The 27,319-nt window shown below is 33.3% G+C and overlaps 2 protein-coding genes across 2 annotated transcripts; both read left to right on the top strand.

Annotated features, from left to right (window-relative positions):
* The first annotated feature begins 4,504 nt into the window (after positions 1 to 4,504).
* Positions 4,505 to 6,531, top strand: LOC131165776 (transcription factor MYC2). The gene has a single exon (XM_058123827.1). The coding sequence runs from the start codon at positions 4,846 to 4,848 to the stop codon at positions 6,292 to 6,294; it is 1,449 nt and encodes a 482-aa protein (XP_057979810.1). The 5' UTR covers positions 4,505 to 4,845; the 3' UTR covers positions 6,295 to 6,531.
* Positions 6,532 to 22,632: 16,101 nt separating this feature from the next.
* Positions 22,633 to 25,659, top strand: LOC131166730 (probable ubiquitin-conjugating enzyme E2 37). The gene is made up of 3 exons (XM_058125303.1): positions 22,633 to 22,824; positions 25,340 to 25,438; positions 25,528 to 25,659. The coding sequence occupies exons 1-3, from the start codon at positions 22,633 to 22,635 to the stop codon at positions 25,657 to 25,659; spliced, it is 423 nt and encodes a 140-aa protein (XP_057981286.1).
* The last annotated feature ends 1,660 nt before the right edge of the window (positions 25,660 to 27,319 follow it).

The raw sequence follows: 27,319 nt of genomic DNA, 5'->3' as shown, positions 1-27,319 counted from the left end.
CTCAAATTAATGCTCACGTAATCTCGCAGGACCAAGCTGCGAGATTTGCTTCAATGTTTCCCCTTTAGCTTTCTTATCCAAATCTCGCACGATCTTCCTATGAGATTTGCCAGGCATATATACATATATATATATATACATATATATATATATATATATAAAATTAAAAATGCATTAAACCAAACCCAATTAAAGAAACAAAATATTTTTTACCTTCTAAAAAAAGACAAGTATTTTTAAAAATAAACTCTATTTAATAAAAAAAATCTAAACAAAAATATTATTACCTTCTAAAAGAAAGACAAGTATTTTTAGAAATAATAATTTCAATAAAATTAGATAAATCAAAATTTTAAAAATTTATTTGAATTCTGCAAGACTAGACCTAAAAAAATTCATTTTATTCAAAAAAATAAGTGCAAAAAATTTATAAATGTTAAATAAAATGCAAGCTACCCTATCCAATGAACGCTTAGTTGAGAATCTCATATATATCTAGCTAAGATCTAATTTGTACCTTTTTTTCATATATTTTTTTAATTTTAGTCATATTTTTAATAGCTATTTGATTAAAAAAAGCATCAATTTAATTAGGTTTTTAATTTATTTTAGTTTTCAAAATACTAACAAAAAAAATTTACTAATTTTTAATTTTTTCTTCTTATTTCTAATTTTTCAGTTCTTGTTCCTAGTTTTTAGTTTCATAATTCTTGACAATAATACCAAAAAAATTGAAGATTTTTCATTGTTATAACATTATTTTAATATGTAAAATTGGTTTCTAGAGATTAATTTATTCATTTTATATAGAAATTTTAATGGAAATTAAATAAAACGACCATGTGAATTTAAAAATATAAGTCAAATAAACATATATGCAAAATTTTAAAGAATTTTAAAAAGAATAAAAAATATTCTTTTTTTACTATTTTTCAATTGTCAACAAGATTATTTTTTGTAGCGGTTAAATTTTGAAAATAACTGCAATACAAAATAATTATAATTAATATCTATTTTTATTATTATATAGTATGATTTTTATTATCTTAACCATGTTTCCTAATTTTTATTTAGTCCAAATTAAAGACAAAAACTAACATACATTCAATTATGTGTTTTTGTTTACTAGTTAGGGGATACATGCGTTGTCCATGGAGTAGATTTTATGCATTAGAAGCAATAATACATAGATTATAGTAATAATGTATTATCTATAGTTAATTAACTTTTTTTAGTATGAAAGATCATAATATTTACAAATTAATGGATTTCAAAATTAACTCAAGTGAATATAAAACTTAAATTACATTGAGATGAATAAAATAATTTTTATTTAACTAAATAGTGAAAGATTAATAAAATTAGAGTATCAATCAAAAGAACTTGATATTTACAAACATTTTAAAAAAAATTTAGAAGATATTGACAGATGTTTAATTAAATAATATACATAAGAATGAATGCTGTGCACAATTGCCTACGCAAGCTACGCGTATAGTAAAAAAATATATTTTTTATTATTTTTAAAATTTTGCAAATATGTTTATTTGAATTATATTTTAAATTTACATGATCGTTTTATTTTAATTTCCAATAAAAATTCTATATAAAAAATTATATTATTTGTGTTTGTGTCTTTTCATATTTGTATTTTTTATATTTTTGATTTGATTTGAGAGGATTTGACATTTCTTTTTACGATGTTTACTTTCACATCATACAAATTTTCTACATATTTATTTGATCTTATAGATGGTCATGATGAAGCATTCTCTTTTTTGTATTTTGTAGAGGATTCGAGGAAACTTTATACTACGTTTATTTTATGACTTTTTAAAAATGTTTTGAGCATAAAATCTCTTTTTTTTGTTAAGTTTTAAATGATAACTAATTATGGAAAGCACATGGTAGCCTTGTGCTTGACTTTTGACTTTAATCCTTTACCCTAGATGTATTCGGTTTTATTTTGTTTTCCTTTTTTGTTTGTTTGCAATAATTAATTCAAATCTATCAATCATAATCACATAACTCATCTTCCATGAAATTTTTTAAGAAATGATGATTAAATGCCAACAGTATGCGAGGCTAATTTTTTAGTAGTTAGAATGACGGTTCTTGTTAGAAAATAATTCAAAAAAGATAACTCGGTAATAAAAAAAAATAATTTGAAGGAGACTCAAATGTCAAATTTTAAAGAAATTGGGTTTAACGTTGTCAATTTGTATCCATGATTCAATGAAGACAATCATAGCTCCAAGTGTTTTGAGAAAACATAACACAATTTATGAGGTAATTTAGAATTGAATTAGAAGTTAAAATAATTCGGGTAACATTTATTATAACTTTTAGTCCTCTATAATTGAATTTTTTTTCATAATGAAATTCAAACTAGAAATCAATGACAATGAAATTAACATATTAATAGTTGAAATGTACAAATCCCAAATAGAAAATCAAAAATAGTTAAGACAAAAAAATTGACAATTAAATGAAAGTAAGTTCTTTTATTAGAAGGTAATAATATTTTTGTTTACATTTTTTAAATTAAATAGAGTTTATTTTTTATTAAATAAAGTTTATTTCTAAAAATACTTGTCTTTTTTTTAGAAAGTAAAAAATATTTTATTTCTTTAATTGGGTTTAATGCATTTTTAATTATATATATATATATGTCTGCCAAATCTCGTAGGAAGATCCTGCGAAATATAATTGGATAGAGAAGGCAAAGGGGAAACATTGAAGTAAATCTCGCAGTACTAAATTGCAAGATTACGTGAGCATTAATTTGAAATTTTTTTTTCTAAATAAAGTATTATTTAATATTTTATTTTAATTTAATAATAAAACGAGAAAAAACTCATTGATGTTTGCATAAAAAGACCCTATATTATGTAATATTATATGCGATTTAAAATTCAACACACTTCACCTGAAAAGAATTTTTAATACTCAATTCAATCCCTGAACTAAATATCCTTTGCTTTTTCTGAAGAAATGATTTTAGATGCACGCTCACCTTACTATTTTTATTATTTTAGATGAAGTACTACGTTATTTAATTAATTGTTAATAATTGAAAACCAACTCCAAGAAGGACCAGTCCTCCACTCTCCGTTAATTGACGAGGGCCAAGAAAACAACGTCGTCTTTGTTTTTATTGCTGCATGAGTGCTGCATATTATAAAAGAAGATGCACGTGCTGATTAATTAATGGACAATATTATTGAAAAAATTAAGATGAGATGTGAAGCCCGTAACATCACGCTTTGAAATAGCTTTTCCTGAATGCTTTGGGATGAGGGCTCAGCGGCCCCCATACCCCATCCCCATGTCATGTCTCCGCCTCGGCCGCCCCACCCCGAAAACGAGGTTTTAGCTGTATACCAAGAAATTTGTTGCCACGTATGCCCTTTGTTAGATTATTCTTTCCATTTTTCGCCTTCTATTTTCAACAACATAACAAAATATTAATTAGCGATAATGACATCTCAGGGTATGATTCATGTGGTAGTGCGGACTGTGAGAGTACCTCTCACGAGATCAGATGTTCAAATCCTCCCGAGCTCGTTTCCGTTCTTGAATTCCTAAATTTATCCTCCCTTTAAAGTTATGGGATCAACTTCAAGAGGCGCAAGATTAGTCACGTGGACCGTAAAACGGACGAATAAAAAAAAAAAAAGAGTGATAATGACTCGTTTGTCCGTATGAATAGGTTTTGTATTAATTTTTAATTGTGGTTGAAAAGGAAAAAACATGCTTTTAATTTTTTTTGATTTGGAAAAGTCAATCAGTAAAACTATTCATTTCTCTGAATTGATAATTTTTTTTATTAATATTATTAGTTTTTAATTGTTATTCAAAGAGTAAAAGTTGCGTTTTTAATTTTTGAACAAGACAACTTGTTGACTAATTCTACGTTTGTAATTCATTAATAAAATATTTTAAAAAAAATTAAATAAATGTTTGCATCGGCTGAAATAAAAAATAAAATCAAAATTTTGAAGAAAATAATAAAAAATAATTTTAAAAAAGTTTACCTTCAGGCACGATGGAAAGGAAAGCTATTAGTTGCTGGGGTAGGTAATCTTTGTAGGCTTGTAGCCCAACAGTATGCACGTGCTCATAGAAGTCAAATCAATAAATAGTTGAGGATAAAAATTCAAAATAGGCAGAACGCAGCAACCGTGCTTCATGCCTGTACGGAAAGAGGGCCGGTTAGATTGGCGAGTCGGAGAACTGGAAGCCAACCGGATGACGCATCCAGATATCCTACCACCACAGGCCGCGTGGCCTATAGGATCAGTGGGACGTGGGCCCATGGGCCTAGCATGTAGGCCCGCGGGCCCTGCCCTTATTTATGATTCGTAGACAAGGGAGTGGCGACCCTACACGGCTGCCCTTCATCAGCAGCTTTTGTTCACGTGATAGTGGTGCCCAATAGCGGCCCTCACATGGTACCATGATTTAATACAATTCAATTCGGACTATGCAATCCCCAAAAAAAATCTACCACTCTTTCTGCTTAAAAGCCAAGTAGTACAAACAATTACTTGTATCTAATATTTAACTTTTATGTTTAAATTCTTACACATAAAATTGGTATTTAAATTCCAAATCTCAAAAATCTTGCCATCCAAATGTAGAACCACATTTTTACATCTCTTTTGTATTTTGTAGGGGGAGTGAGAAAGCATCTTCGGTCCCCCACTGGCCACTGCAAGGGAGGGCTCAGAGATTCCCCCACACCCTTCCCGGTTACTTTTATGAAGCCACTTTCTCCCTCCTTGTAATTAAATCCCCATTCCCAAACTCTGCCAATTAACTAACATAACACAGCGAGCAGCCATGGAAGAGGCAGAAATAATCTCTCCATCTTCGTCCTCCTCTCTTCTCACCATCTCCCTGCAGGACTCCCAACCCCCCGTTAATTTGCAACAGCAGCTTCAATTCATCATCCATAACCAGCCAGATTGCTGGGCTTATGCCATTTTCTGGCAAACCTCCAAAGACGACAATGGCAGTCTCTTCTTGGCCTGGGGAGACGGCCATTTCCAGGGCACTAAGGACGCCGTCCTTAAGCCCACCGCCGGAGCCACCACTGCTCCCGACCATTTCAGATCGGGGCTCCACTCAGAACGCAAGAGAATGATGAAGGGCATCCACGCCCTCATCACCGAAAACCCCAACTTGTTCGACGGCTCCATGGACGGCGACGTCACCGACACCGAGTGGTTCTACATGATGTCGCTTACCCGGTCTTTCTCCCCCGGCGACGGCGTCCCCGGCAAGGCTTTTAGTTCTGGTTCTCTGGTGTGGCTAACCGGCGGTCACCAACTTCGGTGTTGCAACTGTGACAGAGCTGAAGAAGCTCAAATACACGGGATAGAGACTCTGGCTTGCATACCCACTTCGAGCGGAGTGCTCGAATTGGGGTCTGCTGATATTATTCGAGAAAATTGGGCTCTTGTTCAACAGGTCCAGTCCCTGTTGGGATCAAAACAGGGCAGTCCGGCGGAAGTACCAATTATGTTCAACGGCCGGAGTTCTTCCTTCGCCGACATCGGCATAATTTCCGGCGTAAACGAGGAAGAGGGTATTATTAACAGAGAAGGTTATCAGAAGAAGAAGCAAGATCAGGGTTATGTGGATTCTGAGCATTCGGATTCTGATTGTCCCGCACTGATTGCTCAAATCGTAGAGAAGAAAACGCCGAAGAAGAGGGGGAGAAAGCCGGGGCTGGGGAGAAACGCTCCGCTGAACCACGTGGAGGCGGAGCGGCAGCGGCGGGAGAAGCTGAACCACCGGTTCTACGCGCTGCGAGCGGTGGTTCCGAACGTGTCGCGGATGGACAAGGCGTCGCTGCTGGCGGACGCGGTGTCCTACATCAACGAGCTGAAGGCAAAAGTGGATGAAATGGAGTCCCAATTACAGAGGGAATCTAAGAAGGTGAAGGTAGAGGGCAGCGCCGATGCAACGGACAACGACCAAAGCACCACCACGGCCTCGGTGGATCAAGCGAGGCCTGCTTCCTCTTCTTCCTCTGGCGGGGCGCCGCTGGAAGTGGAAGTGAAGATCGTGGGAGCCGATGCCATGATCCGGGTTCAGTCGGAGAATGTGAATTATCCGTCGGCGCGTCTAATGAACGCGCTGCGGGACCTGGAATTTGAAGTCCACCACGGAAGCATGTCCAGTGTGAACGAGCTCATGCTTCAAGACGTTGTTGTTGGGGTCCCTGATGGATTGAGAAGTGCAGAGGGGTTGAAAGCTGCTCTTCTCGGAAGATTGGAGCAGTAGATCGATATTGTAGATCATCTTTAATCTCCGTTGGATTATCCTGCCGATGAGTAGAGATCAATTTCCGCCTTTGTTTTTTTTTTTTGGTTTTTAGAAAAATATATGTATGTATGTATGTATGTATGTATGTATGTAGTTTAGATACAGAGTACTCGGGAACGACCCTAGGCAGCTCCTTGCATGCGTTGTAATTATTATTAGTAAAAATGAAATAAGGAAGCGGGTGTGTTCCCAAAATTGTTGGCATGCTGAGCCAAATAAGTGGCATGTGGATAACTTGCCTCTGATTAGCTTTGAATCCTATCCAACCATAGAGCCTATGGTAGGTACCAAGTTTATTTAATTTATATGCATGTGGCCTGGGGGGAAATAGGCCTGAAGCCGGGTTGGTGTATGTTTGGCACGTGGGAAACTGAGCACCTGCCGGTCCTGTGATGACATCTGGGAAATGGAGATGATGGGCGCCTGCAAAAAATTCAGACACAAAATGGCGGTCAATGCTACCTACACTGGAATACCTAATTCAAGAATTAAGAGTTGGGATGGAGCTCAGCTCTTTCACCAACTTCTTTATTGTATGTTCTTCTTCTTAATTAACTCTATTATAATGGTTCTTTCGTATCATCTTTCTTATTTTCAAATCAAATTCAATGAGGATTTGGTTCTATTACCTCTTTTTTTTTTTTTTTTTTTCTTGAAATTTTTAAAAAATATAAATATAAATTAATGTACAATAATAACATGGTATTAACTGCTGGTTTGGTTTTAAAAAGCTTAAGACTCAACTTAACTACTCTCTCAAATCAAAATTTTAAAAATCAAAACCCTATATCAAATCTCAAACAATAGAGCAGATCTAGATCGAAAAAAAAAAAAAAGAAAGGACAATTGATGAATTTGGAATTGAATTCTTCGTCTGCAAGCCCCTGGGCATGAATCAGGAAGCACCCACCCCTCTTCTCCGCTTCAAAAATCTCAAAAAATTCTTCTCACTTGATCGTTTTGGTCCCCTTCGTTCCCTCTCTCCGTCAGTCTTCAAATTCCAACAATTGGCCGTTTACTCGAAATCACAAAACACCTTTTGCACCTTCTGCCCTAACATAGACTCCCAATGTAAGCGGTGGCAGTGGCCGCTGCCATGCTGGAAGAGGAAGTATACTGGTTTTATTGAAATTTAACTTATCAAAAAAATAAAATTGTGGGAAAACATAGGACCCATTTAATTGTGCAAAATAATTTAAATTTTTTTAAGAAAATTATAAAAAAACAGTCAACTAATTTTTTATGTTTACAATATTTATATAAAATAAATGAATAACAATAAATACTATTGACATTATTTTTCTGTAGAAATAGTTTTATTGTTATTTTAATTTTTTTAAATAATTATATAAATGTCACCTTATTTTTCAATTTTTCAAATTTATGTAGAAAATATGAAAAATATATTTTTTTATTATTATTTTTCTAAATTTTTAACTTTTAATTTTGGATATGGGAACAAGGAAGTCGGATTTTATATATACTTTAATTTGTGTAGATTATGTATAATTTTTTTTCTAAATACAAAAATCCAATTCAAATCCATTCTAAATATTACCTTATATAAATTTTAAAAAATTAAAAGAACAAATTGCTTTTTGTGATTATTTGAAATCTATAAATAGAAAATGAAATTTTTTTTTTAATTGTACATAAAAAAATTATTTTTGAATTCTCGTGTTGCTCGTTTTCCCTCTTTTAGCATATTAAAACATTGTTTTTAATGAATCAACATTTTACTATTTTATTTATTTTTTATAATTGCTAAATTTCATGAGATTTCTTTTGCTAAATTAACTCTTTTTATGGCGAATCTTTACTCTATAATACTAAAAAGGAATTCCCCAAATTTAGTTTGGTTTTTGAAAGCCCAATATAAATTAATTAAAATTTGTCACATGAGATGGGATCCACAAATAAAGCTCTAGACAGAAGGTAATTAGGTTCAGTGACTGTCGTCAAAGAGTCGTGTGTTTTCATAAAATGGTGGAAGAAAACCCCTACAACACCGCACTGTATTCTTTCCCTCCTTTCGTTTCTCGTCCAAGCTAGCCATGACGGCTGCTCCCTTTACTACAACCCTCCCTTAACTCTCTCTCTCTCTCTCTCTCTCTCTCTCTCTCTCTCCACAATTGTTGTAAAATGCAAGCTTCGAAAAAACAGAGAGAAAAGCAAGAAGCTATATTTCTTATCTTCACAGAAAATTGTAATCATATGGTATACAATCAGTCTTCTTATATAGATACAATAACAATCATCTAGGCAACTAATTTAACTACCCATATCAGACATAACAGCTTGGTGTGTTTATTTTATATCTTGATCTTGTAACTCCATATCTTGTAAGCTCCAACACCCCTCTCAAGATGAGAATGGATATTAATCATTCCCATCTTGTGAATAAGATGATGGAAATGGATTGAACCAAGAGGCTTGATTAATATATCAGCTATTTGGTGTTTAGACGGAATATAAATGATGTTAATGAGGTTTGCTTGCAGTTTTTCTTGAACCAAGTGGCAGTCTAGTTGAATGTGCTTAGCAATCTAGTTGAATGTGCTTAGTCCTTTCATGGTGCACAAGATTAGAAGCAATTTCAGAGGCTGGTTTGCTACCAGTACATAATAAGGCAGCTTGAGAATGAGAAATATGTAAATCAACTAATAGATAGAGAAGCCATTGAATTTCACATGTAGTTGTAGCTAAGGCTTTGTACTCAGACTCAGCAGATGATTTGTTGACAATAGGTTGCTTCTTTGATTTCCATGAGATAAGAGATCCCCAATAAAAACTGTGAACCCATTACACTTCTGCGAGTGTCCAAGCAACCACCCCAGTCACTATCTGAGTATGCTTTTAGACGAAGAGATGAGTTTGCAGATAGAAAAAGGCCCTGACCTAGTGTAGCTTTAATGTACCTGAGTACCCTTTCAGTAGCTTTAAAATGGAGTGTACTTGGATTAGCCATAAATTGGCTCAGTGCTTGAACATAGTAAGCAATGTTAGGCCGAGTTATAGTTAAGTATAGCAATCGACCTATGAGCCTTCGATATGATGCAGGATCAGTGAGAGAAAGTGAAAGATCTGTTGTGCTTAATTTCATATTAGATTCCATAGGAAAATTTTCTGGTTTATAGCCAGAAAAACCACTATTTTGGAGAATATCTAGGGCATATTTTCGCTGAGATATATTAATGCCTTTAGCTGATCTAGCTCTTTCCAAACCCAAGATGTATTTTATTTTCCAAGATCCTTGATGGTGAAAGAATCATGGAGAAATTTCTTGACTTCATTAATCTGAGCAATACTATCAGAAGCAAGAATAACATCTTCAACATAAATGAGTAAAGCTATAAAAGCTGAGGGGGGTTTGTTTGATAAAGAGAGAAGAATATGATTTTACTTGAGTGAATCCAAGTTGCAGCAAAGAAGTAGATAGCTTGGAGAACCATTGTCATGATGCTTGTTTCAGTCCATATATGCTCTTTTTGAGCTTGCATACACGAGGGTCATTTGCTGATGAGTAGTCTGGTGGTAATTGCATATATACTTCTTCATTAAGATCTCCATGCAAGAAAGCATTATTTACATCTAATTGATGTAAATGCCATTGTTTTATAGCAGCAACAGCAAGTAAGACTCGCACAGTTGTCATCTTAGCAACATGAGAGTATGTATCAAAAAAATCTAATCCCTCTTATTGAGTGTAGCCCTTAGCCACTAGTCTAGCCTTATGCCTTGCAACTGTACCATCAGCATTGAACTTGACATGTTAACCCTGTTTACAACCTATTACAGTCTTATTTGGAGGTAAAATGGCAAGATCCCAAGTATTGTTTAATTCAAGAGCTTTTATTTCTTCTGCCTTGGCAGTTTGCCATTGAGGACGAGAAATAGCTTGTTCGAAGGTTTGGGGTTTGAAAGTGGAAGTAACAGTAGGAACAAATGTTTTATATCTGGGAGATAACTGAGAAATGGAAAGATAATGAAGAATAGAATGAGACTTACCTTCTTTATAAGTTGAACTGCAATTGGAAGATGATTGAGAAACTGAAAGTGTCTGAGTCATATTACCACAATAGAAATTCTGTAAGTATGTAGGAGGATTTTTGATCCCTTGAGACCTTTAGAGGGTTTCAATTTGAGTGTGTTCAATTGGAGTGTTCTCAGCTTGTGGAAGAGGCGTAATAGAAATTGAGGAAGTATTGGGTTATGAGGAATCAAAATACTGAGGGAAATTAGGGAAAAAAAAAAAGGGTGTATGAATTGTGTTTGGTATGGAAGGAAATATGGATTCATGAAAAACTGAATTTCTAGAAATAAATGTTTTAAGAGTAACAAGATCCAAAAGTTTATACCCTTTTACATTTGGTGGATAACCCAAAAAAATACATTTTGAAGCTCTTGGTTGGAATTTTCCTCTATGAGTTGTGAGTGTGCTAGCAAAACACACACACCCAAAAACTTTTAGATAGTTATAATCTGGATGTTTTTGAAATAAAAGAAAGTATGGTGTTTGATTTTGGAGAATATATAGAAGAAGGGTTCTATTTATGAGATGTGTTGCCATTAGCACATAATTTGTCCAATAAGAAATTGGCAATTAGGTCTGGAAAAGCAAAGCTCTAGAAACATTAAGTAGGTGTTGATGTTTTCATTCAACTCTACCATTCTATTGGGGTGTTTCAACACAAGATAATTGGTGTATTATGCCATGACCATTGTAGAAATCAGGCATGTTAAACTCTTGACCATTATCAGTTCTAAGAGTTTGAATAGTTGTGTTGAATTGAGTATGAACATAAGAAACAAAATTTTTTGAGAATGGTACCAGTTTTTGTTTTGGTTTTCATGAAATAAAGCCAAGTAAATCTTGTATAATCATCTACAATTGTTAGAAAATAATGGAAACTAGAATATTAAACAGGTGAGAAAGGACCCCAAATATCACAATGGACTAATTGAAAAGCTTTATTTGAATAGGTATTTGATACAGGAAATACAAGCCTTTTCTGTTTGGCTAAAGGACAGACTTCAAATATATGAATTTGATTTGTTGATACATTGGAATTTACCTCACTAATAAATTTCAATCTAGTAGATGGGATATGTCCTAGTCAAAGATTCCAAATATCAGCATTGGTAGTGCAATTATTTATTGAAGAAATAGGAGATATACAATTGAGATCAGATTTATTCCTTGCTGGAACAGAAGGTTGTTATAGGTGATATAGGTCATACTTCACTTCAGCAAGACCAATCATCTTCCATCTGATTAGGTTCTGCAAAATACATTTGGATTGAAGGAAAAACAAACCAATGGAATTATCTTTAGAAAGTTTTGAAGTAGATATGAGATTTAACACTGAATGAAGGAATGTAAAGAGCATTATGTAAGATGATATCACTTGAAAAATGTATAATTCCAGTGAAAACAACAGGAGCAAATTGACCATTTGGTAAATGGACTATATATGATTGTTTTGGTAGATGAATTGTAGTGAAAAAATGGGGAGAACAAATCATATGGTCTGTAGCTCATGTATCAAGAATCCATGGAGAATTATTTTTGTTAGCTGAAACAACATGGCATGATATGATACTTGATGTAGAAACAATATTTGCTATGGAGTTGGAGTTTATGTGTGTATTCGAAAGGCTATTTACAAGGGACAACAAGTTTTGAATTTGCTCTTGAGAAAATATATTTGAGATTCTTGAATTTAACTCCAAAGAAGAAGCAACATTTGTATTTGAATTTCCATGTTGAGTAGGAATAATTTTCTTGCCTCGTGGACCTTTCCATCTAGGTGGATATCCAATAAGTGGAAACACTTGTCTGCAAGATGGCCGGTATATCCACAATGGGAACAGATAACATTTCCTTTGGCTTTTGATTTTGTGAAACGAGTACCGTTCGTAGTAATAGGCTTCTGTGCTTGTGCAACAATCATAGCATGAGAATCTATGGAAAAAACAACAGCATTAGACAATGATCTTTGGCTTTCTTCTTGCATTAGTAAAGAAAATACTTTGCTCATAGAAGGCAAGAAGTAATTGACTTCACATCATAGAATAAGAATAATGTAAACCAATGAGAAATTTCATCACATAATCTGATTGTTGCCTATCTGTAAAATTCTTTAAAAGATTGCATGAATACCTTTCATGAATTCCACATCTGTAGCTTGGAATTGGTTTGTAGCTGATATATTCATCCTAGAGGGTCTTGAATTCATTGAAGTATTCAGTAACTTATCTTGATCCTTTAGAAATTGAACTAAGATATTTTTCTATAGTAAAGACTCTTGGACCATCACTTCGAAGGTACCTTGTCTTGAGTTCCTCCCAAACATCACAAACAACTGTGAAGTATAACAGATTCCCACGAATTTATTTGGCTATAGAATTCATTAGCCAAGAAAGAACAAGATTATTTGCTCTCAACCAAGCAATTTGAATCCGAGAATCACCAAGATTGGATTGAGGTAGAGTGCCATCTATGAATGCGATCTTATTCTTAACTGTAAGTGTAATGACCCGAGGAATAATGGTATTTAAATAATAAAGAGAGAGGAAAATGGAAATAGTAAAGGGGGCAGGTGTTCGTCAATGACGTGGCATTTTGGGCTTGTTGACGAGAAGATAATGAGAGGTGGTTTTTCCAAGTTGTGAATTTCGTCGACGAGTAGAAGGCATTCGTCTATCAACCTTCTTCTTGACCTCGTCGATGAGCTGACGTGGCTCGTCGACGAAGGCCAGATTATAAATAGTACAAATCTCATATTTTTACATAGATATTTCAACAAGAATCCCCTCTCTCTCTCACTCCTCTACAATTTCTCCCTCCTCTCTCTTCAATTTTGGCCCCGTTAGTCGTCGAATCAATGATCTGAGACCACCACAACGCTCCTAGGAAAGTTCTCTCCAAGTTTGCCAGAGCGGATCGTTAGTAGGATTGAGTTGAATTTCATCTCAGATTTAGGGTAAGGTCTTTTATTCAAAATTAGGCTTTCCAGCGGTTGTAGGAAATGTAGTAAACACAGAAATAATGATATTTTATTCTGAGATATATTGTTTTCAGGGTGTTGAGTGGGGAACCCTGTAGGAGTAGGACTCGTGTCAGTAGGGGATTTTAGCAAGAATCAGGTAAGGAAAATATGCTATGCTAGGCAATTCTATTATGATTCAGTACAAATCATATGTTTTTAGCAAATTATTATTCAGACCGTATATACAGTTTTCAGAGCCTGATAATATTGATATCTAGTTGTGTGGCATGAGTTTGATATTAAATCAATACAAGGTTTATATAATTTTCATAATACCATGATTTATAGTTTGTGTACAAAAACTTGTATTTTACAGTATTTTCATATTACTATGATATGCAAATCTCAAAACCATAACATTTAATTAGTTACTACAGTTAATCAAATATTTCAGTTATTCAATTATGCAGATATCTCAGATATTCAGTTATTACAGTTTATTCATATCAGTTTATATAATGCTATGATTATTTCAGTTGTTACAAATCATGGTAAAAGCAGTATTTTAGAAATATCATTTATATATATATATATATATATATATATATATATATATATATATGTATATGTATATAGTATTAGACCCTGATGGACAATATTAAGCCAACAGAGCACGGTACCATAGCAATATTCAGTTCAGAGTGCAACCACTACTCATATAGTATGTGGTATTCAGAAGTTGATCGTTCCTATGTTATGGACAGACTCCCCATCATATATGGGTTGAGAGGGTCAATCTGACTGTCAGAGTTCAGTTGACTTACCCTGGTCGACCAACCAGGTTAGGTCCTACCTTTGGGCCGCACAACCCTATCATGAGGGATTAAATTATGACTTTCAGTTATCCATCCAGGGAATCTTTTCAGTTATTATTTATGTGTATGATCATATTTTCAGAAAATAATGATACCTATAGATATTAGAAGTATTATGAATAAATATTTAGGAAAATCAGTTTATGTTAAGCAACATAGGTATGATTTATATTGCAACAGGTTTACAGGTTTGACTCAGCTTTGTTATTTATGGTATTTTCTAAGTTAGATTGTATTAGCATGTAGCTCACTTGCTACACACTAGCAATAGCATATTTCGTCTTACTGAGCGTCGACTCATCCCAATAAATTGATATTTTTTAGGTGATCCAGTTAGGCGAGCAGATCAGACTCGTAGATAGATGGGGTTACAGTGCAAGCCAATCAGTAGGGTGAGTCTTTCTAGGGAAGGGAGTACTATTGTGTAGCCTAGTTCAGTTATATACGTGTAATTTGAGAATAATCTAGCACTCTGGTATTGTATTGTATATATGTGGTTGTGGATTTATGTGAATCCAGCTTCCTGCTGTTTAGGTTGTAGTTAAAATTAAATTAACAGGTATCAGAACAGTGTAAATTTTAGTTTACATGAATATTAAAAAAAAAAAAATTTAGCAGGTCGTTACAGTAAGGGCAATGGAGATAGATCTACTCCATGCAACATAATTTTCACCAGTCAAGATTTTAGAGACTAGAAAAGCTCCAGGATTATATGATGGATGCAAGTAATAAACACTTGAAGAATCATCCAATGGATTTTTTGAAGAATCATCAGCATTTTCCATAGAAGTAGAATGCATAGAAGATTCAGGTTCTACCATAGAAATGAAACAGAAAAAAATTTTAAGAGAGCAGTGGAAATTGAATCAATCAATTTCTGAAATTCGAAACTCCCTTTGCCAACTACAGACAGGACCCTGTCTGTAGTTGTTTTTCTTCTCCCTGATTTACGGCGAGAGATAGAAGTTTGGTGAAGATGGTTATGCTTCCTTTACGATAAGCATCTCCATGTGGAATTCAGTCAGTGCACTATCAAACATATTGTGGAATTCTGCTTTGATACCATGTAAAATGCAAGCTTAGAAAAAAATATAGAGAAAAGCAAGAAGCAATATTTCTTATCTTCACACAAAATTGTAATCATATGGTATACAATCACTCTTCTTATATAGATACAATAACAACCATCTGGGCTACTAATCTAACTACCCATATCAGTCATAACAACTTGGTGTGTTTATTTTGTTTCTTGATCTTGTAACTCCAGGTCATCTTGTAAGCTCCAACAATTGTCGACTAACATGACCCAATCAGCGATTTAGGGTTTGAAAAAACAATAGCAAGGTTCACACTTGACGGTGTTGCTCCATAGATTCAGAAGATATATCCTTGATGTCACGACGTCCCGACGTGCGTGTGCCCCGGCATGCCGAGAAAAAAATATGGTTTAAATTTTCAAGAAAAATGATGTAATGGAGTCGCCACTAACCTTTTAGTGTGGTTAGAACACTTAATTACTACCCAGTTAAGGGAAGAATGAGTATGTGTTACCAAAACCGGGGTTGAGAGTTCGGTTACATGAGGGGAAGGTATGAGCACCCCCAACGCGCTCATTCTTACGAACGGTACCTAATTAATTACGAAATTATCTCAAAGTAAATTTAACAAGCTTTTTAAATTACTCATTTTGTGAATTTACAAATACACATACAAAATAAATAAATAAATAAATCATACAAAAATATACGTAATATATATATATATATATATATATATATATATATTCCCTCAGAACTAAAGGCACGTGAAGTCCGAAAGCTCATACCTCTTTTTTGAAATCATAGGGATAAAAGAAGTCGAAAATATTTAATAATAAAAAAAATATATATATATATAATAATACTAAAATATAAAAATAAATACCATAGTACATAATAATAAATATACACTATAATAAGTAATACTATATATTAAGATACTAAAAATACCCTAATAAGTTATATATACTAATACGCTAAAGATACCATAATAAGTAATACCCTATATATTAAAATACTAATAATACTCTAATAAGTAATACTAATATATTAAAGATACCATAATAAGAACACCATAATGTACCAAAATATTAAAAACAATATAATATGTAATACTAAATATAAACATATAACAATACAGAAGTGTCATAATATCATATATACTACCATAATAAGAATTATACCATAATAATAATCTACCGCAATACTTAATAAAATACCATAATAGTAAACTACTTTTCTACATAATAATGATACCCTAATAATAAACTGTCATAATAAACAATAATAATACCTTAATAATATCCTACCATGTTAATAATGAGAAAACTACATAATGATAATCCAAAACCCTAAATATTAAACATACAACTTGGATATTGCCTATTTAAATAAATACAACCAAAACCCTACATATTAAACATACAACTTGAATATTACGTGCTTAATAATATACGACAACAAAAATTACTGCACTTAATATAATCATGGATAATAATTATCAAAACCCTACTACAATCATAATAAACCAATTAATATTAACATAATACACATGGATGTTTAAATAAAATAAAATAAAAAAATCACATATCAGTATTAAATTGACTTAATATACACAATAACACAGCTATAAACAAGTATATAAATATATTATAATAATGAATCCCTACAACCTACCCCAAAATATTAGTCTATACGTGTTTAAATAACAATTTTTAACCCAACAAAACATTATTCAACATATATACAATGTTAATACCAAAAAAGATTTAAACTTAAAAAAAAAAAAAACGTGTGTGCATGTGTATATACATATGAGTGTGTGAATAGTGTGTGTGTGTGGGTAGAGAGTTTACCGCCGGGGGTTCCGCCAAAGTTGGGTGGTTGGTGGCTAGTCGTGGATGTGATGGCTGCTGGGCGGGGAGCTCGTGCTGGATCGTCAGGGAGCGTGCACTACAAAAAATAAGGTTATTAGTGACGATTTTAAACCGTCACTACTAGTTTGAGTGACGGTTATACGAGTATTAGTGACGATTTTCAATTTGTCGCTATACCTGCCGTTACTAATACTAATTAGTGACGAATATTTCAAATCGTCACTAATAATATCGTATTAGTGATAGTTTTAAACCGTTACTACTAATACCGTATTAGTGACGGTTTAATTCAGTCACTAAAGATCGAAGCCCGTCACTATAGATTCTACATTTGATCGATTAAAAACCGTCACTAATGCTCTATTATTAGTGACAGTTTTAAATTCGTTACTAATTCTCTATTATTAGTGACAGATTAAATTCCTCACTATTGTTCCATTATTAGTGATGACTTTATATTCGTCAGTATTAATCCATCATTACTGACGATTTAAATTCATCACTGTTGCTCCTTTATTAGTGACGGTTTTATAATTGTCACTATTACTTATTAGTAGTGACGATTTAAGAAACGTCACTATTAGTCTTTTATTAGTGACGGTTTCTGAACCGTCACTATTTTCTATTATTAGTGACGGTTTTAGGACCGTCACTACTGCTCTACAGAACCGTTAGTTATGGATTTAATGACGGTTTTAAACCGTCACTAAAGACATAGTATTAGTAATAATTTTGAAATCGTCACTAATACTTAAATTGCATAGTTAAAAGTGAATTGTATTTTTTTCCTATTATTAATTCCTGTAAAAATATGATTCAAATTAATTCCTGTAAAAACCATAATTGCAATTCAAATTTAAAAAAATATATTATACAAATTCAAATTCAAATACACAACATTATAAAAATTCAAATTTAAATACATTTCATTTGTTCAGATAAAAAAAATAAATTGAAAGTTGCATCCGAACTGCATGACATCGTCCTGACATTATCACAGTTGCAAACCTTACAAATTAAGAAAGTTAAAAAAATTAGTATACGGTTTTTGAAAATAAATCACTACATAGCACATATACAAGCATAAAAAATAAATCACATCAACATCAGATTGTAGAGGATGAAATAATCCACCCCTCAATCAGTACACACCAATACAAAGAATGAAAAACACAGCAATAATGCAAATTAGGCAGCGCACACTAGCACAAGGCAACACTATAGAACTTCAAAGGTTAAGTTCAAAAAGCAGTCACGACTACAGAATTCAGTATTCTAGGAGGAATCACAGATATACATAGTCTCGAATAACTGCAGGCACTTAAGCAACCGAACTGACACTCAATAAACAATCTAGCAGCAGCTAGAAGCATTTGCAAGCAGGGCTAGGTGATCACGTACACACACAACATCATTACAGTATCTTCACTTGACAACCAATTAGAAGAAGAATCAGAAACATTTGTAAGTTGTCTTATGCTGAGGTAATGCATTGAAGATGTATTTTGGACTGCCACCACAACCTTGGGGCTTTAAAGGACATAATGTGAAATTTAACCAATTAGATGGAATGTATCATGGCTAAAATAAGCTTATGTTTTGATGGCCTTGAAGTTGTAAATATAACATCATAAACATTAATCAAACTACACAGTTCTCACATAGGTGTGCCTATATTGCCAAGTAGAAAAAAAAAAATTGATATATACTAGGACAATTACTACACCGTGCCTACAGCAGTGGAACACGGTGGCTGCCAAGCAGCTGCGCTTGAAACAATGAGATCAAATTCTTAGATCTGATTCATTCGTTGAAACTGAAAGAAGGTGTTGTAATAAAATGACAAAAATATGATTAGTTAAGGAAAGTTAAGAAGAAACAAGGCCAAGACCCCTTGACAGTTCTTACCTCCTGAAAAGTATGGGTCTTTTGAGAATTTTTAGGAAAAGGAGAAAGTTCGGACGCTCACTTATTTTGGAAATGTGATCTTCTTGTAACTAGTCTATACTGGAATATTGTTGTAATCTTACAATAATAAATGTTTTTATTCAAATTATTCTTTCACCATCTTTTCCTTGTACACCTCATCTCTATATTATAAGGTAACCATTGTTAGGTAACAGTACAAGGAAAGACTATAATGTGAGATAGGGAAGACCACATTCTGAGATAGGAAACGCAGGAGATGTGCACAAATAACTTTAAAATATATCTAAGTATCTCATCTAATCAAAAGTAAGGATGCAAGAACATTTGAGCTTTTAGAATACTGCTAGTATCATGGCAAAATGTCCCATTGGAGAGAGAGAACCCCCACAAGCTAGTTTACCCATGAAGTTGCTTTCAAACAATATCCTAGTAACATATTCTCTAATATATATATATATATATATATATATATATGTATGTATATGTATATTGCTATATATATGTGTGTGTGTGTGTGTGTGTGTATATATTCTCAGGAACAAATGAGATGTTAATGTCAAAGATATCAGAGAAATGAAATATTATATATATAGAAATAAGACCAACATCATATTTTTATCTTCCCCTCCTCTCACGTCATCTCAAATTATTATACATTAAAAACAAAAAGATATATTTAATGTTGTGTTAGGCCTCACACTACCAATTATAATTAGTGGAGCTGGAGAATATTCATTTACACTGTTCATGGTAAGACTGGGTAGTACACTTTCATGAAAAGATTATTACACTATAATTTTGATGATGTCCAAGAAATAGATAATTCTTTCTTTATTTTGCAGTTACTGATCTGGAGAACCATTGGGATTCTTTTGCCTATCTACGTCATGGTTGTCTGCTGGGCACAAATTTCAAATGGATGTTGATGTAAGAGCAAGGTAATACAGTCAATATATACTAAATTAATGGTGAGGTACTCCCATAGCAATATTTATTACATAAGGCCAATAAGATGCTAAAGTTTGATAGTTTGACATATGATTCATCATTTTTTTCTGATACTTGTGAAATGTTCTCGAAAACCTGAAAGGATAGTTTGGCCAGAACTACATTAATAATAGATGAACAAATTAGAAAATATATTATTTACTTTTAGTTCTAGATAAGATGAAATTTGCAGCTGCAAGCAGGTTTAGGATTAGAAATGTAAGAGAAAAGGAGGTTTTCTGAGTCTTAAAGCTCTGAAGATTAATCACGCAGATTCTAATGATTAAGAAGGAAAAGTTTCACTCATTTATGTTGTACATCAGATATAGCTTGGATGAGTGCCAATAAGAAAGGAATTGTTATGGTTTGAGTTTTTTCTATCTCTTAGAAAAAATTAATCGATATCCATGGTTGGTTATAGGGAATTAAACACATTTAAGAATGATTCAAAAATCAGAAAGCTCAAATACCATAACAGCTAGTTATATAGATTGAATGGAAAACCTCCAAAATTTCTTATATGAATCATGTTGGAACAATTCCCTTCTGTTGGGCTTCTCTAAACTTGGTCCAACAAGAGAAGAACAATTTATTATTCACAAGCTTAATAGGGTGCTTGCCTCTCCCCAAGACTCATTAAATTTGCACCTTTAGTTATATGATTTATTGCACATGGATTTTTTTTTAAAGAGAAAAATATATGCAGTTTGTGAAAAAAACCATCCAAGATATCAGTTTTAATGCATCAGTTTATTGACAAACTGTACAACTTAAAAAATTAATCGACCCCAAAAAAAATTATTTAAATTATTTAGGAATTTGGATTGTTAATTAAATGAACCATCCAACATAAATATTTATGTTGTACATCAGATATAGCTTGGATGAGTGCCAATAACAAAGTGAAATGGATCATGGCACGTTAGGCCTAAAATTGATTCTTCTATTTTATATCATAGGATCACATGATTGGATAATATTGAAGAAGCTGAGATTTTGTCTTTACTCTTCAGTTTCTGTAATTTTGTGTTAGCTAAAGCACTTGCACCAGATACACCTGTGTGTGTGAGTGTGAGCATGTGCGTGTGTATGCTTTGGATGCTTTGCTTTGATTGTGTGGTTGCTCAAGGGGTATCCCCATGGCTTATTTATTTCTAATATATATTTGTCAACCTTTGTGGCTTGTGCACAAGGATTTGTATTGAATCTCTGCATAAATTAGGATATTCAGATCTGATGGAGAACATCTCTGTTATTCTCAGTGCACAATCTGGTTCTGTCTTTCATTCTCCTATGCTGATGATATTTTGGCAATCAATGTGGAGTGGACTTTCCGTGAAGAAAAGGGATGGAGAAGCTAAAATTTGATTTTGGAGGGTCCTGTAGAAGTGATTAATTTTGCACTTCAGTCAATCCAATATTTTGGGTATTACGTCTGAATCATAATTTCTGTCTATTTAGCTGAGTTATATGATTTTTTCAGGATCCTCGAATTGGAAATTATTGTTCTTTGATTTGTATTACATTGCATCGAAAATAGAGTTGTTGTGTTTGTGATGAGACAAAGTTTCTGTCCCACCTGATTTTCACGTGCTCATTACATGCTTTTTTGCTTTCCTCTTATTTCATATATATTTTTATCTTTAGTATGATTTTTTTAGGGGTTTATGTAAAAAATGTGATATTTTAGAAGCTCTCATCAGTACATTAAACATTTATTTAGAATGGCTGAAATTTAGGAGAACTCAGATTTCTTTCTTTCTGAATAAAAAAGAAAGCTATTTGTTTGTAGTTAACTCAGGGAAATAGATGAGAGAGGAAGAAAGGAGAAACTGGGTGATGCTCTAGCTCCCTCCTGTTTTTATGAGACTGCAGAATACCTTTGGACTAGGAATAAGGGAGTCAGGCATGTGTACCAGCAGAATATTGTCAACTTTAGCACCATGTATGTCCTATATTCCACTCCAAAGCTTCCATAATGCCTTTGTTTTTTTAACAATAGAATGAGAAAGGATGGAATAAATGGAAGGTGATGATATCGTTTTTGGGATTCTGCAGTTGATTTTTTTGGATACAAAATTCTGTAACGTATTTATATTTCAACTTTTGAATTTAACTTGTATAAATAAAGAGCCATAGTTATCATGCATGCTTTTGTATGGTTGACTTTTTTTCTGGATTGAGCTTGCGTAATTTGATTTTCATGATGAATGCAAAAGCTTTTTTTATAAAGTCAATAGTTGTTTCAATGGAAACTGGAAAGCCTTAAAATTTTATGGCACTTGATAATTTTGAAATCTTTTGAATAATCCAAGAAATTATTCTACGTCAGTAGTGAATCAGCTGTTCTTAGGGATTGTAGGTCTTGTGAAGCTGTTGGGTTCTGCATTTAGACTTTGCTTGACACAACAAACTTAGATGTCTAGGCCCCCTAGCTGCCTCCTAAGTTCCAAATCTTTGATAAATACCAAAGTTGTGCAATTCATCCTTCATTTCAACCTTTCCACATTCTATAATGATAACGGGGATTCCAGATGAGTACTTTGTTGTTTTGGTTGGAGATATGATCACGGAAGAAGCCCTTCCAACTTACTAGACGATGCTTAATACCTTAGATGGTGTTCGGGATGAAACAGGTGCAAGCCTTACTTCTTGGGAAATTTGGACCAGGGCATGGACTGCTGAAGAGAACAGGCATGGTGACCTTCTCAACAAGTACCTCTACTTGTCTGGGAGAGTAGATATGAAGCAAATTGAGAAGACAATTCAGTATCTGTTTGGATCAGGAATGGTGAGGTCCTTAACACATCTTGACAGTGTGGTTTCGTAACCATTTTTTAGCTTTGGAATTATACACTTTAGAAAACAAGAGACACAAGCAATTTTTTGGTAAATCCATAATTTTTTATGCAAAATAACAATCACTACTAATGCTTTTGGAGTAGTAGGCTGCTGATACTTAGCTGAAGGCAATTGATTTTGCCGTGGTGCATGTGTGTGCTTGTGTGGTTATGTGTGGGAAATGAAATTATCTCTTTCCAGAAGTTGAATGGAACTCAAATCTTTATTATTTTATCTACGTTGTGGTTTGTCCAGGCTGTAGTTTATTTATGCCATTCTTCTTGATAGCAGATTTTATAATTTTTGAAGAACAAAGATATTTTTTTTAAGACGTGCCTAAGGTGTGTGTTCAAAAGACCTAGGATGTCATTCCTGGTCTCAAATCTCACCTAGGAGTTCTCATACAATAAAAGTTGTCCTTAAGGATTTCTTTAGCTTTTTACTTCTTTCTACGTTGGGAAAACATTGATTGAGAAATTTGAATTATTTGTATGTTTATTCATATATCAATCATTTCTAGACATTGCTTACCCTGCCCATTGAACTCCCATCCTCACTCCTCCCATCCTCAGCCGCTTGGGGTCTATACTGCCACAGATTACGTAGATATATTGGAATTTTTTGTGGGAAGATGGAATATGGAGAAGCTAACTGGACTTTCAAGTGAGGGGCGGAAAGCCCAAGATTTCCTTTGTTGGTTAGCTCCTAGAATCAGGAGGCTGGAGGAGAGAGCAAGGGAGGGCGAAGCAAGTTACTACTGTTCCTTTCAGTTGGATTTTTGATAAGGAAGTTAAGCTGTAGGTGCAAGTATGGAAAAGCAAAGGTCAGCGTCACTCCTAAAAATCTTTTTCCAAACAAAACTTGAGAGGAGTTTCTCAAGATGTAAGCTGATATTCTAGAAAGTATCCTTTGCTTTACATTGTTCTCATGAGTTAATTACATTTATTTCAGGGTCCATATCTAAACAAACAAAGGACTCACCTGCAAAGAGTTCTAGGGGATGACAATGTATTGATTGTCAAATTTGCTAATAGAGAGATAGACCTCAGCACTTCGATGACCTGTTCTAGTAATCATTACATTGCCTACAGAAGTATTACAAAGGAAGGAATTCTTGTAGGTTTACGTCGTTATCAATTTTTTGGTGAGTTTTTCTTTTCCCATTCATTCATGCTTTTGGTTTGGTTAATTTTGAAAATTTATGTCTTGATTCCTTTTGTGTCCTAATCATGACTTTTTATTGGTCTGTTGTTGATCTAAGTCAATTCATGATAGTTTGTTGTAAGGAATTCTTGTTGGTCTATGTAATTACAATTTTACCAAGACTTTATGAGCATGCTTTTAGTGTGATATTCAATTGAACTATGTATTGTTCCTAGTGATTTTCTTTGCTCCCATTTGTCATTGTTATATTTTAATTGCTTCAGGTAATAATTTATTCAAGTGCTTTGTTAAGTTTTATGGTTTTATGAGTTAGATTTCTTTGATAGAAGTGTTTTTTGGAAGAATGATGTGAAAGAATGTTGGATGTTAAGGGTGCATTCGATTCGAGACAACAATGGAATACTAAACTAAATTCAAACTTGATTGATCTTGTAATTGATGAACTCAAACTCAACTTGACTACGAGTTATTAAAATTTGAGCTCGACTCAATTAAGCTCTATTTAAAATATTATTAAATATATTTATAAAATTTATTAGAATATATACAATTTATATAAGACATATAATATAGCACTTATACAATATAAAAAATTACATAAATAACAAAAGCTTGATTAAGATGATCATTAGTGCTGTGACAGCCAAAACTCAATTTTCAAGGTACTCGAGTAGCTGGAAGTTGACTCATTTACACACCTACAACCCTATGCTTGCTTGTCATGCCAAATTTATTTAGCCTTCTTGCTTTTCCCTTTAACATTTCTCTAGCAGATATCCACCTTATTTATTTCCCTTTAACCTATGAGAATCTATTTGAAAGGAGAATTAACCTACAGTGCACCATTTTATTTTGTGTCCATCTTTTATTGGACCATGTCTTCTAGACATTTAGTTTAATCTTGAGACTAGTTGGATGTTTTTCCAAACTGAGGCTATTGCTTATTCACTTGTTACGTTCACTGTAGCTAATATGTAAATTCATGTTTTATACATTTGTTGTGGATAAAAGTTATATTAATGGAGGGATACTTTCTAGAATGTGAGCTTTAGGATTATTTGCTGCAAAAATTTAGTCTGTTGATGAAGTCTTTTAAAAAAGAATGATTGATAATATGGGTTTTGTGTTTTTCATCTGCTGATTTGGATCAGTTGAATTTGGTCTGCTAGATGGGGAAGATATCATCATAAGATACAAACTTCTATTATGTTCATATGCGCATTACGTCAATACGAAGTTATGAGTTTGTTTTACATCCGTACATTTAATTTATTACAAAAATCAGATTGTAATTCATGTAGGGTGCATGGCAACCATCTTTGAACATTTCAACTGTGCTAATAAGTATTGGGTTGTTACTAAGTGAACCCAACCCTGATGATGGCCTTATGTGTGAGGCAGTAAGTCAATGTACTTTCAAGTGTTTGGGATGGGATTTGTGGTTAAAGGCATCTCTTTGATTTATTAGTATGTTTGGATGAGTGTATAGAGCAGGGAATACAAATCCAACCGGCAAGCTTTTGACCAAAAGGCACGATCTATGACTGAGAAATATGCCAAGGCTGGAGTCAATGGGGACACTAGTGGGTTACAATATCAGAATGCTTCAAGCTCGAAATAGGAAGGAATAATCTTTTTTTCCTGCAGTAAAAAGTTTTAGTAATCTTATGAGTTCGTTCAGAAATGGATATAGAAATACAATATTATAATACAAGTTCACAAACTAGCCATAATTTGTCTCATTTGAAACACCCTCTATTAATTAAATGGAAATAATAGTTATAAAACCTAAATATGTCCATATCAGATATATGAGCATTTCATCAGAAGCACGAAATCATTTGCCTCCAAAATTATAGACAGCAGAAGCAGAATTGCTACCCATAAGCCCAATTGGGTTAGCAACTATGCAATCCCTAATCTCTAATTTAGCTTGCAAGCCATGAGTTCAAGATCTGTGCATTCCGTAATCTGAACTTAACTTCCTAATTCCTCAAACTTGGAGTTGTCATATGTGACAAAGGAGAAAGAACTAAAAAAATCAGATTTTCTTAATTTTCATGGTGTGTATGTCATTAACTTTTCAAAATTATTTGGAAAATTCTCTTGAAATCAAACTACATCATACTCTACCATTGTAGCGTGTGAGTTTGAAAGCCATTGCTGGATGCAAGCCTAGCAAAATTATCACCACAATTATTGCTATAGTGGCATAAAAAAAATTAAATTCCTCCCAAAAGGAGGCTACAAATTTAAAAAATCCAAATAAAAAATAATCAAAAGAGCACACAGCCTTCATTTTTTTTTACCAAAATAATGTAGACTTAATGAGAAAAAAAAATCCCAATTCAATTCATGGCAGTCCCAAAAGTTTACCAAAATGTGTTAGCTGTGTCAAACCAAATTTAGATATCATCTCATCTATAGATTTGATTCCATTAATGACCTTGACTGTATAAAGTACAATACATTTGGTAAAATTTACAGGAAACAGACCGAAAAATGAATTTATAGAACTTAAAAAGGCTTTTGATAGAAGTAGTCTCAGAAGTTGAACCAAACACTTTCAAGCTTCCTTTCCTTCTATGCCTACAACTTCCTCAGCTACAGAACTAATTTACTTTTTGCTGTAGATTACATAACCATTTAGGGTTCATTTAATTAACAATCCAAATTCCTAAATAATTTAAATAATTTTTTTTGGGGTCGATCAATTTTTTAAGTTGTACAGTTTGTCAATAAACTGATATTTTTTTTCATATGAATTTAACCTCTCAAGACTTGATTGGTTTTTATGCAAGGAATATACACATCTATTTTTTTTTTAAAGTCATTTGGTTATTTACTTAGTTCAATTCCACGCTAATGCACATACAAGCAAGTTACTTGTCACATAAAATTGATACTAAGGTCCTTGTGGATCAACCAACATGGTTAAGATTTGAATGGAATTAAAATTTTGGCAACAGGCTGACCCTTGGGAATTTTGCAGCAGCAAATGCATTGGAAAGATGAAGTTGATTGTTCAAGAGTGAACCTAGAGTGGCAACTTCTTGGATCAAGGACTAAGAAAAATGGACGTTGCGGTTATAGCTCAAGTTTTAATAGAAATTTACATGGACTTTTCTTTCATTCTCTAGCCAAGAAGGGAGTAGAAAAAGAGACGATCCTTGCTGAAGAAAGGATAATACTCCTTGCTTTGCTATTTGTAGGATGCATTGAAGGGTGGTGATGTGATGGTACAAGCCATGTCTTGGGTGGGAGCCTTTAGTGTTCAAGTT

Source organism: Malania oleifera, chromosome 10 (assembly GCF_029873635.1).
Source record: "Malania oleifera isolate guangnan ecotype guangnan chromosome 10, ASM2987363v1, whole genome shotgun sequence".
Taxonomy (NCBI): Eukaryota; Viridiplantae; Streptophyta; class Magnoliopsida; order Santalales; family Ximeniaceae; genus Malania; species Malania oleifera.
The sequence above is the reverse complement of the archived record's forward strand: the minus strand, read 5'-3'. Positions and strand labels throughout refer to the sequence as shown.

Coding starts and splice junctions, on each gene's coding strand:
- LOC131165776 (XM_058123827.1), top strand. CDS start 4,846: ATGGAAGAGGCAGAAATAATCTCTCCATCTTCGTCCTCCTCTCTTCTC.
- LOC131166730 (XM_058125303.1), top strand. CDS start 22,633: ATGCTTAATACCTTAGATGGTGTTCGGGATGAAACAGGTGCAAGCCTT. Junction 22,825..25,339: donor ATCTGTTTGGATCAGGAATG/GTGAGGTCCTTA, acceptor TAATTCATGTAG/GGTGCATGGCAACCATCTTT. Junction 25,439..25,527: donor ATGGCCTTATGTGTGAGGCA/GTAAGTCAATGT, acceptor ATGAGTGTATAG/AGCAGGGAATACAAATCCAA.